We start from the raw sequence: 14,733 nt of genomic DNA, 5'->3' as shown, positions 1-14,733 counted from the left end.
CTTGACATTAACATACCTGTTGTGCGTAGTACACTACACACAGTAAAAACAAATAAAACCAAATATTTACATACCCTCAGATCTGACATGAGCTTCTTGTCAAGTGTCTGCTCTAAGAAATGGGAGCTAACTTGTTGCATAGAACCCTAAAGAAAAAAAAAAGAAGAAACTGAATTATTTTAAATTACACCATACATTTCCTGACATAACCCAGCACGGTGCCCAGACATTTCCATTCATTCTAGTAGCTTTATATAGCGTTCACTGCTACTATACTTCAGAGTYCAAAAGAATTTGCTTAAAATAGTCAGCACATCTTATTTTCCTACTGATGTTAACATGGTCTTTCTTGAGTATGTTGGGTTACACCTGTTGTGTTTGAAAAGTAGGTAAAGGGAATTATTAAAAGCATTTTTTTGTTGTTGGATAACCAACCCTCTATCCTCAAAGAATCACTGTAGAGTTCAGCTGAGAAACCATTAAAAAAAATTAAAAAATCTACCTCTCGCATTTTTCTCCTTCCCCAAATTTTGGTAGAAATTGATCTAAACAGCTCTAACATTTCCTCCCATTTCTTTTCAAACATACAAAAAAGAAGGTAACATAACATGAGCTATTCTCAGATACAGAGGAAGAAAATGCCACTTACCAGTAATTTAGCAGCTTGTACTCTAACAACCCAGGAACCATCACTAACCATGTGACAAATTTTTCCAAATGCATCGTCCACCAGGCGAATTTCTTCATTAGAAGAAGGAATTGGGACAATGCTAACATAGACAAACATGAGTCAGTTTGCTGATCTGATGCTATGCAGTGTGGCAAAAAGTAAGAAACAGGCATTCAGCGTAACTAGGACACCAGAAACCGAAATTTCATCTAGCTCAATGCATTCTCAGCAGGTATCAGCATTTTGCACACATCAGCTTTCTAACAGCTACTCCTGAGACTCATCACCACAAAGCTTCTGGGATTAGGATTATTATCTCACCACCACTTTGAGTCTTTTTTCTATAAAGCACATACCTTTCAGGGTACAGCTGACTGAGGACCCAAATCAGTTGAACCGCAGCACTGCGCACTTGTTCATAATCATCTGCCAGCAGTTTGCAAGCCTGAAAAGAAGATTTCCAGTCAAATATACAAGAAACATCTCCACCAGAGCCATCAATCATCTCCCACAATGGATTTCTGATCCTTACCATAAATCAGTTAGGATGGATTATAAATCAAGAGGAATTTGGTCTCTCCTCCTACTCTGCAGTATATCCAAGTCTGATCAGATAGACTAGTCCTAATGAAGTCAGCAAGGCATGTGCAGAAGAACTCCAGAATTGCCTGTACTATGCAGGAGGCATGCAGTATGAACCTATACTAGAACTAATTTGATACAGGTTTCAGCCCTGCAACCTTGCTGACATAACAAACATAAACTCCCTCAGYGAAGAAGGGTTTACTCTTTGAGGAGACCGCAAGATGACAGTCATAATTATCTAATGCCTTGCCTTTTCTCCAGTTATCTTCCCCTAGTGAAGAACATATTCCAATCAAAACATGTTAGTTCATTTGAGCAAAACAAGATGCAAAACCAATTATTTTCACTACCATAGGGTAACAAAGAAAACAGCCAAACTGCACACAGAATACCCCATCTCCATTCAGTGACCTCAATYGCTCCAAGCATATGTCACAAAATCTAAACAGCAATATAGGCAAACAAGTAGAAAATAGATAGAAACGAGTACAAAGTTTTACCTGACAGTAAATTGCCTGCTGTAATTTTAATCCTCTTTCATGAAGCTGAAGCTGCAGGAAARAGAGAAAAGAAAGTTTAAAGTGACATAGTTTTATGAGACATAGACTTCATTTTCATCACTGTTTTTTTCCCTGCTATTTGAGTAACATTAGTTGCCTGCATTTCTTGATTGCTGCTATAATTAAAGTATTTCATGATCTTGGCCATGACAAGTATAATTGTCACTTAGGTATAAACTTAATGAACTTCAAAACCACTTCACTTTGATTGCTTAAGAAAATAAGATAGCACTGTCTGTGCATTCTCCCAACATTCATACAGCTTCTTAGTATTTCAACCACAATTGAAAGAAATACAGAAACTTTAAAAATAATTACATTTACTAACAAAACCAGAAACTTATTAGTAAGACACTGATGAGCTTTCCTACCACAGGAAACGTAGACTATTCAGTCAGCATACATATACCGGTAAACTAATGTACACAACTTATTCCACACTTGTTACAATATGCGCCCTCAGAAGACAAGAGCAGATGTGCGGCAGGGAGCTAAAGTTTTTTGCAAAAAGGCTTACAGAGTCCAGCTTCTCACAACAGAACTTGTTTATTTATTATTGCCTCAAAAAAATCAGATTTTTTCCTCCTAACTCATGAAATATGGACCAAAATTAGGTGTTGCCAACAAATTTCCGCGGCCTGTAAATCTTTTCAATTGCCGAACCACAGAATAGCAAAAACTGTCCAACTAAGCACTTTTTGTTTCTGTCTGGAATAAGSAAAAGTCACAAATCTGACATACAAMTAAATGGATAATATCTGCTTGAATCCAGCCAACAAGAAAGGGGACAGTGCTTTTCTGTATCCATTTCTTCAAATTACGACATGCCAATGGGATAGTAGCAAGGAAAATCCTGCACAGGAGTCCTAAAAGYGGTTAGTGATACTGAATTCATTTGKAATACTTTCCTGCTTAAAACTATAAAAAGACAGCAAAATTTCCACTGTAATTATAAATTTAAGGTCATAAATCTTGCTATGGATATGGCTGAAGGTCATAAGAGTTACCCAAACAGGTTTAAAAAAATTGCGCCTCAAAAGAAAAAAAAAAAAATCAGAACAGAATGAAAATGAAGGATGAACGTAACCTCTGGCAGAGGGAGATCCCAGAGAGATGAAAGTGAAACTCAATTCTCTCAAATATATAATGTTATTAAACATTAATATAGGATATGTCCTACATTAATGTTTAATAACATTAATCCAAATGCTCTTGCTCACCATTAGGTCATATGGGACATTGATAGGGAAATTTCTGCAACGCATATGCTCACAGGCAACTCATATTAAGCAAAATTTTCAGCACTCTGTCAGCATTTCTGCAAAGCTAAAAGCTTCTATAGGGTCACCACCTTATACCCTACATGAAAACCAGTTACCCTCAAGAAGAGTGCACAGAATAGTAATAAACATGACCATGGGGCAAAATAGAAACATTGTTTAAAGTAAATAAATAAAATTTCTTTGGGGATTTATTATACAGATTTCTTGTCATAAGCAGTTTTCTATTGTGTCTTGGTAGTAGTAGTGGCTTACTKTAATTGTGGTCACTAGACCAATGCTGAATCAAAAAACACAGATTTCTCATGAAAGCAAAGAASCTGCATACAATCAAGAAAGTCAGTAAATGAAAAAGCTTTTTCAGCTGTAGCCAAAACAGRTATTGTTACCAATCACTAAAACACCTTACGACATCTCAGTTGTTATTCTCACATTTTAAGTCCTATCTTATTTTTTCAGGTAATTTTGACACATTAAGTGGGTTTTTATTAAGATAATTAAATAATTCCTAATCTAAATCTCTACAAATCAGTTTTCAGTCTCTTATCAGTTTCCTTGTATAACCCCACACAATTCACTTCATTATCCAAGCAACATTTACCATGGCTTTTATAGCTGCAGTCCTAACACGAGGGTCCTGGTCATTAAAGTGATCCCCTATTATCTTCTGGACATCTTTGGCAGTCTGGCTTTCAACTTCTTTTGTAACACCTTTTTCCACTGGTCCAAGACAGCCAATTAACTGMAGACACTTATTTCTTACACCATGGGAAGAATCCGTCAGATGCTACGGAAYGGAAGAGATTGAGAGATACAACTGTATTTTTTAATTGTTCTTTTACCCCTCAAAATACATAATGATATTAAGACCCCTAGCAGTTAAAAATGTTAGCATCGTCACAGTTTGTTGAAAATTTTAAAAATATTTTAAGCATTGACTTGAAAATTTTTCCTGTAGCAGCAATGAAAGTTTAATTAGAAATAAACTATAGACACATTAGCTTAAACATTTTAATTGCTTTTTTCCCTCAAGAGGAGGCTTTCTAYTGATAAAAGGAGCTATTTATCAAGCAATAGTTTTGGTTGGATATTTAAACGTCATCTACAAAACACAGAAATGCTTATATAGCATCTACAGAAACCGAGAAAGCTCATCTCAAACACCACTGTCATTTACAGACTCCTTAATTGGACTCAACATTGTGCTCATATCTCATGCAGTTTCAGGTTGCTCTTGTCTTAAATACAGTACTTAGAGCTCTCTCCCAACACAGATTCAATCCAAATTCAACAAAATGTAAGAACGGAGCTTTCAGAAGTATTCACTTCCTTGGGAAGGCTGTGTTACCTTGCAGGCCACCTCTACCAGTCTCATTCTGACCGATGGATTTTCTGTCAGCTTTGTGCCGATTACCAAMAGGGTGTCCAGCAGCTGAGCAAGGACTTGGTGAGACTCTGCAAAACAAAACAGTGAAAGGCTGCATAGCTCCAGAGTCCACAGATACCTCACAAGACAGAGCCACAGAACCATTGAGGCTGGAAAGTCTCCCCCCTTCCCTACTCCCTCCCAAAGCCTTCTCTTCTCCAGCCCAGACAGGTTTGAGGTTCCTTCAGGTTTGCCTCACACACCATGTACTCCAGCCTCTGACCACCTTAGTGATGCTCTACTGAACGCACTCAACCTTATCAACATCTCTCCTGTAATGAGGAGCCCAAAACTGGTCGCAGCATCTCAGATGTGGTCTAAGTAGCACTGAGTAAAGGGGAACAGTCATTCCCCTTGATCCACCTATGATCCTGTTAATACAGCCCAGTATGCAGTGCACCTTCACTGCTCAGTCATGTTTAGCCTCGTGTTCACCTGGACTACCACTAAATTACATTATACAGATACATACAGTAGACAGCTTTGAGGAAAACTTTTATTATCCTCAGAAYATATTTTCTGCCCCTGTTCACAAAAGTAGAAAATATGTACTCTGAATAATAATTCCCAATTATTTACTTCGGATGCGTGTATCCATAAGAACCTTGCCACTGCCCTAGATACTTAAAAGTCTACATGATTCTGCCTTGATCTTGAACATGATCTGAAACGTGTGACTTACTCTCGTTTTGAAGTGTGTTAATGGCATCATCCATAATGCAGTCTGGTGAAAATCCTGCAGTCTTCGATAACAAACCCAGCAAGGAAGCAATCTTCAACCGTACAGAGGCATCATTCTCCTGGGATGAAAGCAACAACAGTCACCTTCATTCATTCTTCATTTGAAAAGCATAAAAGACTACACAGAGGTAGAACCTATAAGCAATTCAACACATGAGATTGTTTTTTTCTCCTGTCAGTCTGCTTCCTCCCCTATAGTTCTACAACTCATCTAATAGAAAATTAACATGTCAGAATGTTTCTGTGGCAGCTTTCAGTACATTTCAAAATAATTATTTCACTAATATCAGCACTAAATATCAGTTTAAAAATTGATATTTTAAATAGTTAGGTTTTCAAGATGCCAGGAAATTCACTGTTGTCAATGTTAATTTCTTCCATCTTTTCACTAAAAACTTGCAAAGGAGTTTAAAAGATGAACAGAGACTAATGGTTTCTTGACCACTGCTAAGCACTGTGGTCTGTAGGCTAAGGGAAGTATTTCAAAGAGTTATTAATTTGACCACTCAAGACTCATGCATGCAAAAGTACTTCCAGTCACATCTGGAGGCTCTTTCTTTCATCCTAATGCCAGGGATATCTAACATAGGGTAAAAAGGCAGAAAGAAGTCTGGATTCTATATTTAGCTCTGACCAAGCAATTGTGCAACTTGGAACACAGAGTTGCAGTAATATACAAATATTACATCTTTCAACAGCAATCAAGAGAGACTCCAATCTCCATAGGGTCAAATACTTTATCAGTAGAGAAAAAAATTCTTTCTAAACCTAGCTCAGAATCATTTTCATTTTTCAGGATCTAAATTAGGTGCTTTAACAACAGTTTATGACGCATACTCTACTTCTTTTGTTATTTTTCTGCTAGTAAATTTTCTGTTGAAAAGCTGAAAAGTTTTTTGGAAGTGTCAYGTTAAAACTGTTTTGACCACATCATAAGCAAAAAGTTATTCTCCTGTTAAAAGAGATTAGGAAATGTCAGTTGGGAAGGACTTAGATAAAGTTGGGTCAGATTTGGACAGCTTGGTGCTCTGGACAATTTCTTGAGATCTCTTTTGTCTTTGTCAGCTTAACTTCAGACTAGCTACGTGGGATCATTTGTAGGGATAACACAGTTCACATTCCTGTCACTTGACTTTTGAAACTATTGGCAAAGCTACCAAGTAACACAGACAGCAATTCTCTGGGGAAAGAAAGGGCTAGTCACTCACTCTTCTCACACAGGGCTTCCAACAGCCCAAGCCAGACCAGAGTTAGCGATTCRGAAGCCAGTGACTCCTTATTCTACAGCCAACCCCATCTTGCTAGATAACAAGACCAGAAAGAGGAATCTGGAAACATGTTTGACTCCCAGCTTCACTACCTTATAATAATGCTCCAGCAGGATCCTGACAACCCCTTCCACACTCTCCACTTCCACAGGCTTCCTGGCAAACTGGAGCAGGTACTGCAAGGCATCTGCCGGCGACGTGGCTTTGCACAGGTCGACATGGAGCGCTGCCGACTTGCTGGGCTTGGTCAGCCGCAGCTTCTTGGCGGACAGGTCCTCATGCTGCTGCTGCAGGCGGGGGCAGAGAGGCAAGGTTCAACGGCACGCAGCAACCCCAAATTTCACTCCTTCCCGGAGGAAACGCTGCCGTACAGCCGAGCCAGCCTGGGGCAGCTCCCGTCCTCCTCCCCCCGCCGCCGCCGGGGCAACAACCGCCGCCGTCTCCCTCAACCCCGGCCCGGCCCGGCCCTCCCCTCCAAGCAGCCCAGGCGAACATCGCCCCCAGGCCCCGCCGCTGCGGGGGTGAGGAGAGGCCCCSGCGCGCTAGGCCCCAAGCCGCCAGAGGAGGCCTTCTCGACAGCGCTCCGCTCCGCCGCCGCTGGCGGGGCAGCTCTGGGGCTCCCCGCCGCCGCCGCCGGCCCCCGCTGCAGTACCTGGACCACCTTGGTGAACTCCTCGTACACCCGCTTCTTCAGGTGCGCCGCCATGCCGCCCGCGCCGCCGGCCCTCCGCGGCCACCGTAGGCGCCGCGCCGCGCCCGSCTCTTCTCCCCGCCCTCCGCGGCCACCGTACTCGCCGCGCCCGCCTCCTCGGCCCGGAAGAAAAACCACCGAGTTGCCCACGGCGTGACGCGGCAAGGAAGTGTCCTCGCTGCCAGAGTTGGAAGTCACGCTCTATGGTCAGGCAGCCCAGACGCGCCAGTCGGGGGGAGGAGGGAGGGGGAGAGACGAAGCTCCCCGTTGCCATGGGAACCGCGGGGGCTTCCCCGTTGCCATGGGACCGGTGGCGCCAGGCCCGGCATGGCGGCCTGCGGGCCGCAGCCGCGCAAGCCCCTTCCTCTGGGTTTTTCCCCCCAAAATAGCAGCCTCCTGCGACCAGGGGAGTGCTGACTTTGGTGAAGAGTTTTATTAAAGATGATCTGAGCATGTTGGGCTGCAATTCGGAGGCAGAAGAAAAGCTGTATTTTTTTTCCCTCCCTCTGATACCTAATTTAAATCCCCTTTAACTGTGGATTCACCGAGGCCGCTGGCATGACTTCTGACTTTCACCACCGGGAAATCCGTGCTGGCATGAGGGCAGCTTAAACCAGACATAATTAGGAGCGACTCAAATCCGATAGTTTAATATTAAAACTGTGCTTTGGGTTTTTTTGGGGGGGGAGGGGAAAGATGTCAGTAAACACTTCTGTGTCATTCAAAGAGCTTTTAAAGCACATTTATTTAACATCCCCAAGATTATTGCCCTCAGCCGGAAGAAATCCACATTTCGAGAAGAAAAGGAAGCGCAACCATAATCTAGACTAGCCGTAATGATTGTCAGATATCCTCAGAGTGATTAAAAACAAGCTCACAGCCCTCTCCAGTATAAAAGTAAACTTTGGAATTAAGGATTTTTTTTAAAAAAAATGACGTAGGACCCAATCCAGTGCCGTATAAGGCAAAATTGCCGCTGATGCCCCCACGGTTTTGCTTCAGTAGTGCTTCCTTCCATTCGAAACACTGCGAGCTTTCCTTATTCTTGCAGAAGCTTATATTTTTTAAGAAAATAAAGAATAATAGTAGCTGTCACAAGGGAAAGATGTAGTAGTGTGGCATGAGAAAGGAGTGATCTCACTAGATTGTAAACTCCTGGAATTAATAACTTATGCTGATCCTGCATGACAGCAGGGGGTTCTCAGTCTTTACTCCAGAATAAATAACAAATAACAGTAATAAATACATTGGCTAGAGAATAAGCTGTCCACTGGAGGAACAAGAGGAGGGAGCGGGACACTGAAATCCTTTTTAACTAGATCTRGTATGGAAAAGAATGAGAGCCAGAGCTTTTGCCTTTTTGTTAACGATCCAAATTGCAGTTGGCATAAATTAATGCATTTTCAGTGATWCCATTGGAATTACCTGTGACTTTTTCACCAGAAAAGATTGTGCCTGGCATTATCTGAGAAGTACTTAAGTATTAATCACAGAGCCTGTGATTCTCACAGAATCACGGAATGGGTAAGGTTGGAAGGGGCCTCTGGTGATCATCTAGTCCAACCTCCCTGCTCAGCAGGGTCACCTACAGCATGTTAGACAGGGTTGCATCCAGGCGGGCCTTGAAGATCTCCAGAGAAGGAGACTCCACAACCTCTCTGGGCAACCTGGTCCAGGGCTCCATCACTCTCACAGGGRAGAAATTCCCCCTCACCTTCAGGCAGAACTTCCTGTGCTTCAATTTCTGCCCATTGCCTCTTGTCCTGTCACATGGGACAACTGAAAAGAGTTTGTCCCTGTCCCCTTGACACCCTCCTTTCAGGTACTTTTACACATTGAGAAGATCCCCCCTCAGGCTTCTCTTCCCCACACTGAAGAGGCCCAGATCTCGCAGCTGTTCCTCATAGGGCAGGTGCTCCAGCCCTCTGAGCATCCTCGTAGCCCTACGAGGGGCTCTCTCCAGTAGCTCCATGTGTGTCTTGTCCTGGGGAGCCCAGAACTGGACCCAGTCCTCAAGATGAGGCCTCCCCAGGGCTGAGGAGAGGGGCAGGATCACCTCCCTCCACCTGCTGGCAACAGTCTTCCTAATGCATGCCAGGAGACCATTGGTCTTCTTGGCCACAAGGGCACATTGCTGGCTCATGGTCAACTTGTCATCCACCAGCACTCCCAGCTCCTTCTCTGCAGAGCTGCTCTCCACAAGGGCAGACCCCAGCCTGTACTGGTGCCTGGGGTTATTTCTCCCTAGGTGCAGGACTCTGCCCTTGCCCTTGTTGAACCTCAGGAGGTTCCTCTCCGCCCAACTCTCCAGCCTGTCCAGGTCTCTCTGAATGGCAGCACASCCCTCAATTTCAGGTGTATCAGCCACAATTCTCTGAACTTATCTAATAGTTAGCAACACAGAAAACAGAATAAAATTCATCCTTTTCCTGATACCTGGATTGCCTCCAGCAGGGCCTGTTGCTTCTCAGTATAGTCAGTACTAGTGACCAAGAGGTGCAAAAGAAATAAGCATRTTGTGAAAGTCATACCGCATATCTAAACATGTATCTTTTAAAACACACAGTTATCTTCTAATACCTAACAAAATGGTGGCTCAGTAGTGCTACTTCATTTGGCAAAAAACTTCACAGGAGATCCTTTCACTGGCCCATCCATTTCTTCTTGTCTCTCCAGTAGTCCATGGCTTAGTCTCTGCAACCTAAGTCAATTTGTTTGAATAACTGTTTTCTTTCCCCATTCCTCATCAATGGTGGCACTTTGCTACCACCAGGTGAACAGGAATTTRTAGAAGAAGTCATAGGATTTGATGCGAAACCCTTTTTCTGCCACATGGGGCTGAAAGGATATTTTGTACCCTTTGGCTTCGACATCCATTTGAATGCAGTCGAGCAGATCAGAAATACTTGGTGTTGCCTTCCAGGGGCCAAATTTCACCACAGATTTTTTATCCATGTCCAAGCTGTTCAAGGCGTCCTGGCATCTGGCAGCATCCTCCTCTGTTCTGACAACGCACACAATGACGCTGGACTGGCGGGATGCGACTGCTTCCGCCCTTGCGATGCGGATCATCAGTTCGATGTTCTCACTGTAATTGGGCACACGGGCCAGAAATTGCTTCCTCGCCACTAGTTCCCCGAAGATCTGAGGGGAATCTTCCAGCTGCTTGATTAGAGGTTCAATGTCRTAGAACAACGCCTCCCTGTACACGTCCTGGATGCACTCTGTGGGCACTTGGTTACTACGCAGATACTCCAAGATGTATTTGAAATAGGTCCCCGGCCTGTCAATGAAGAACCTCCCTTCTGAGTCAGTCCTCAGTTTGGGCTGGCCAGTGAACATCTCTGCGAGCTTGGAGCCAGGGTGTTTCTTCAAGGTACTCAGTGTTGTGGTGTACATCTCCCCACCAACATTTAACTCCACTATTGGTGACAACTGCAAGTATCACAAAGGGACAGAAATAACACACATGACTTATCTCAAGCAGTCAGCATGGAAGGATCGGGGGAAAAGGAACAATCATAATTGCAGCTGAAAATTGGAATGGCAGCGTGGACTGCCATGACATGAGTCCCCATCCCTTGGTTGACAGAAGGGAACATTCAGCCATCTGCTACAGGCCATTTATTGCTGAAAGCAGATGCAGGATATGTATATGGCCATCATAACCAGAGTAGCAGATGTTTGGATGTTTCTGAATGGATTAGCCTTCATCACATCTTCAGGATGTGGAAGAGCGTTGTTTTGCCATTGGGCAGAGGGACAAGAAGTAACTTGCCAAGGCCACTTGGCAAGTTGTCAGTAACAGGCTGAAGGATTCAGTGTGGATCTCCTAAGTCCACACAAGTGGGACCAAGTGGTCCCAGAAGTGGTCCTGCTGGACCACTCTCCTTTCAGAGTAGTCTGAGTTCTCACTGTCCTGATGCTTCAGTGCAGAGGAACAAGGACAGAGCTGAAAGCTGTGCAACTCTACCTTCTCACTTGAATTAATCTTTTCTCTTCAAAGTCAGAACTAAAGCTCTTTTCACCTTTAGAAATGTGCAAGATTGGCTTTTGCCTTYCTGGGGCATTAGCTATAAAGACAACAGAGACACCAAAATCCAGCATGTTTGTGCTCAGGCGCAGCAMCTTCTTATCAAACTTAGAAAGGTATAATAGCTTCAGATAGAAAATGAAGAAAATTATTTGTGCAACTGAAGTGAATTTAAGAAGGAAGAATGTCAAGCCTCCAGTTTGGATTTATTTGTGTGGAACACTGTGCTTTGAAGCTACTGCTATCAGAAAAACATCGGAAGGGCCTGAATGCTCAGAAGGGCTGGACCTGGTGTGATTTGTGATGGCCTTCTTGACTGGTGCTGAAGAAGTTTAACAGCTTCCCTTTGCACTCAGCCAGTTTTTACAGTACTCAGTACAGCAAAAGGAGACGGAAGGAATGAGGCAGTTATTTCACCTCATACCCGTCAGGTCAGGGCTGCAATGCAAGTCACATGCCTGGCCAGGACCACACCTGCCATTGGGATGGCATGAGTCAATAAATAACTCTTTTTTTCCAGGAGCTCACCTGCTTTTTCTTGTATTTGGTCATGCAAGGATCTGCTTCAGTGCTGCTAATCACATGCTTAAAGTGAAGCATGTACTTAAGTGCTTAGCTGGATCCAGCCCACGGTGTCTTACAAGGACAGAGCCATGAGATGACGTGAGCTGCTGTAACAGCTCACACCAACAAAAAGGCCGGGGGAGCTCCTACTGCCCTCTCCCCTTCCYTTGTACCCAGCTACATGCTTCTGACACTCACCTTGTGCCAGCTCTGGCTCTGCTTCTGCTTCATTTCTATGAGCTGGCTCATGGAGGATTTAACAAGCACGGCTATCTGGCAAGATGAAGGGGCTACAAACAGACAAGCCAGACCAGAGGAGGGAGAYTTTCCTTTTTAAAGAGCCGTAAGCTATCAGATTTAGCAGGAGTGAGCCCATAGCCTGGACAAGCTAGGGGGAAACAGAAATTTTAGTCCAAAGACCCAGCTGGAATATTGCTTTGCAATAACTCCGATTTAAGTGGCTTTATCTCATTTGCACTGGAGCTAGAGGAGCGTAAAATGATCCTATCTGAGAGCACCCAGTGATTTCTACCCATTAACGAACACGGCYCAAAGCTGTTTCTGTAGTTAAGTTTCCTCTCAGATAGGAAATTTGCTATTAGTCCAAGTGGTAACAAGCAGCTTTACTCCTTAGCAGAGATCACTTGGATGAGATACTCAGGAGTATCTCATACTGCTGAGCCTTTACTCCTTTTTCAGACAGCAAGTCAAATGTTTCATGACGCTTGTTATTCTTACCAAAGGAAAACATATTCTTCACTAGTACAGAAGAGCTGCTAATGTGATGGTCAGTCAGATCTTGACTTACATTTTTGGTCTAGGATCAACCTGATTCCCAGGTGATGGGGATTACTAGCACTGGCTGATTCCCAGCTCTGTAATTATCCAGTTGGTGATACTTAGGAACTGATCGCACCTATCTGTGCCCCAGATGAAAGATCTGACTTTTTTTTACCTAGGGGAGAGGCTGTACGGCCAAAACAGAGAAGGAAAATCAGTTAGTAACAGACTGAGGGCAGAGGAGAGGAAAAGAAAAAAACATCATCTGATCTCATCCCTAATTTCTGCCTGATAGGATTCTCCTTGTATTGTGACTCTCACTAGTTTTCTTTACTCTTGTATTGTAATTCTCACTAGTTTTTTCTTTAGAAAAACTATTGCTCCCAGCTGATGATTCTGCAAATCTAAAGCTCAGGAGTCATTATAGACTCTAAGAGCTGTTAAAACCAAACCAAAAGGATGTGACAAATTTAAGTTAGCGTCAAACTAATTCTACCTCTTCCAAAGAAGAAGAAGAACCACTTAGGTTATTTGCTGCTGCCAGATCTCCTGTATCCCGGTGAGAGATAAGGCCCTTCTGTGAACCAACTGGTGCAAAGAGGACTGAGTCAGACACAACTTTTTATCTAGGTTTTGCCTCTTGGTCATGTATGTGGCAGGCCCTGGAGTCTTTGAAATAGCAGGTGAGCAGAAAAAGCACTATAACGTAGCCCAGTGCTCTGATCCCGCGAGAGGGAACCGTGCCCCGACATGTGCCTCACTCACCATATGCATGCTGCTGGTGACCCGCTTCCCCAGGGGCTTGTGCTCCGAGGAAATGCTCATCTCCCCCCCCCCCCCGAGCCGCAGAGCGAAGGAAGGGGCTCTGTGGTCTGAGGAAACCCGTGCTCAGGTCCTGCCTTGTCTTGGGTTGCTGCTGGGTAGCTGTGCTCCGATCCGCTGTCGTTTGGTTTCTCTTTGCTGGCTCTTCTCTTTGCTGGCTCCGGACACAGCCCTGTTACAGGTATAAGGAGAGGGGAGGGAACAGCGTGAAAGCGGAAGTATTTGCTCATTCTGGCAGTCAGCAAAGCGCAGGGCGGACTTGGGCTGGCCGCCCAACACAATCCTCCTGTAATAATCTCTGTGCAGTGACTAAAAGCCAGATAATCCTTTCCAAAGGAGGCCCGCTGCCCAGAGCACCTCTGAGGAGCCCTGCAACGTACGCACCTGTGACCGTCTCGGCCCTGCCAACCAGCTGTACTGAAACCAGTAAATGTTTCTCAAGCCTTTTGGCCTCTTCGCACTGCTGTTTTAAAGATGCAGTACGCAGTTTATTGAAACGATCTCATTGATCCCATTTATCCAATCCATCGATGTCACGTCAGGATGCCTGGTAACTCTCCAAGGTGGTATTACTTTGTTAGTTGCCAGTGCAAGCTCCAGGCACTGATTAATTTGTGCAGCATAAATAAAATGAAACCTGAGCCTAAACCATTATTTTGATAGGTCAGAGATAATCTGATTGGTATCTATACAAAACATTGTTTTCTAATATTCTGCATTCACCGAAGGTCAAGGGTGGAAAGCACCACAAGTTCAGTGGTAGTGGGGTTGTTTYTCACCTGTCTGGAAACACGCAGCATTGTAAAACTCGCCAGGAAGAGTTAGAAGTCACCTGAAGTTCAGATCCATAGCAAAATCCCTCAGTTTCTTGTTCTAGGTGTTTTTGAGTGCACCGTTGCTTACAAATTGTCCTGAGGTTACTCAMCATGTATGTGTCTTTCTTTCGTTATGGTAGCAACCTTGTTGTAGGCATGATTGTCCCAAAGGTATAAGTCAAAGTTTGTAAAGAGAGACAACGTCTCTTACTAGATCGACTGATATAGAAAGATGAAAACATCCAGGCTTTTGGGCACRCAAGACTTTCTTCAAGTCTGTCAGCTTCTGTTTCAGCTGGCTTATTTTTTTTCCTCCTTCACCAAGCTTGCTGCACTGTCTTTCATATTSCAGGCTTCTTCCTGATGTTTACAACCAAAGGAAAAATACTGGTCAAAGACAGCACCTCATTAAAATCTTTCTGGGTGAAAAATGATAGCACAATATATAAGGAAACCTTATAAGCAAAATCTATCTGTGTTATGTACGTGCTTTGCTGG

The 14,733-nt window shown here is 43.8% G+C and overlaps 2 protein-coding genes across 4 annotated transcripts in view; both read right to left on the bottom strand.

Moving 5' to 3' along the window:
* The window catches only part of INTS4 (integrator complex subunit 4), a 33,920-nt gene extending 26,600 nt beyond the window's left edge, over positions 1-7,320 (bottom strand). Inside the window, exons 1-9 of the mRNA XM_085300527.1 lie at positions 7,183-7,320; positions 6,623-6,817; positions 5,204-5,321; positions 4,444-4,550; positions 3,697-3,882; positions 1,756-1,806; positions 1,027-1,115; positions 650-770; positions 75-146 (exon numbers count right to left, since the gene is read on the bottom strand). Coding sequence (XP_085156653.1) covers positions 75-146; positions 650-770; positions 1,027-1,115; positions 1,756-1,806; positions 3,697-3,882; positions 4,444-4,550; positions 5,204-5,321; positions 6,623-6,817; positions 7,183-7,236 — 993 coding nt within the window. The 5' untranslated portion in view covers positions 7,237-7,320. The remainder of the gene's footprint in view (positions 1-74; positions 147-649; positions 771-1,026; positions 1,116-1,755; positions 1,807-3,696; positions 3,883-4,443; positions 4,551-5,203; positions 5,322-6,622; positions 6,818-7,182) is intronic.
* A 2,662-nt stretch (positions 7,321-9,982) lies between these two features.
* KCTD14 (potassium channel tetramerization domain containing 14) lies at positions 9,983-13,448 on the bottom strand. Of its 3 annotated transcripts, none has more exons than XM_085300518.1 (2): positions 13,355-13,448; positions 9,983-10,656 (listed from the first exon to the last, which is right to left on the bottom strand). In XM_085300518.1, the coding sequence occupies exons 1-2, from the start codon at positions 13,421-13,423 to the stop codon at positions 9,985-9,987; spliced, it is 741 nt and encodes a 246-aa protein (XP_085156644.1). In that variant the 5' UTR covers positions 13,424-13,448; the 3' UTR covers positions 9,983-9,984. The 3 variants fall into 3 exon arrangements, with proteins under 3 accessions (XP_085156644.1, XP_085156646.1, XP_085156645.1); XM_085300520.1 differs by having other exon boundaries at positions 13,364-13,448; XM_085300519.1 differs by having other exon boundaries at positions 9,983-10,666; positions 13,368-13,448.
* Positions 13,449-14,733: the final 1,285 nt, after the last annotated feature.

The sequence above is a fragment of the Rhea americana genome, unplaced genomic scaffold (assembly GCF_003343005.1).
Source record: "Rhea americana isolate MKP2758 unplaced genomic scaffold, rheAme1 scaffold_165, whole genome shotgun sequence".
NCBI classification, from domain to species: domain Eukaryota; kingdom Metazoa; phylum Chordata; class Aves; order Rheiformes; family Rheidae; genus Rhea; species Rhea americana.
The sequence above is the reverse complement of the archived record's forward strand: the minus strand, read 5'-3'. Positions and strand labels throughout refer to the sequence as shown.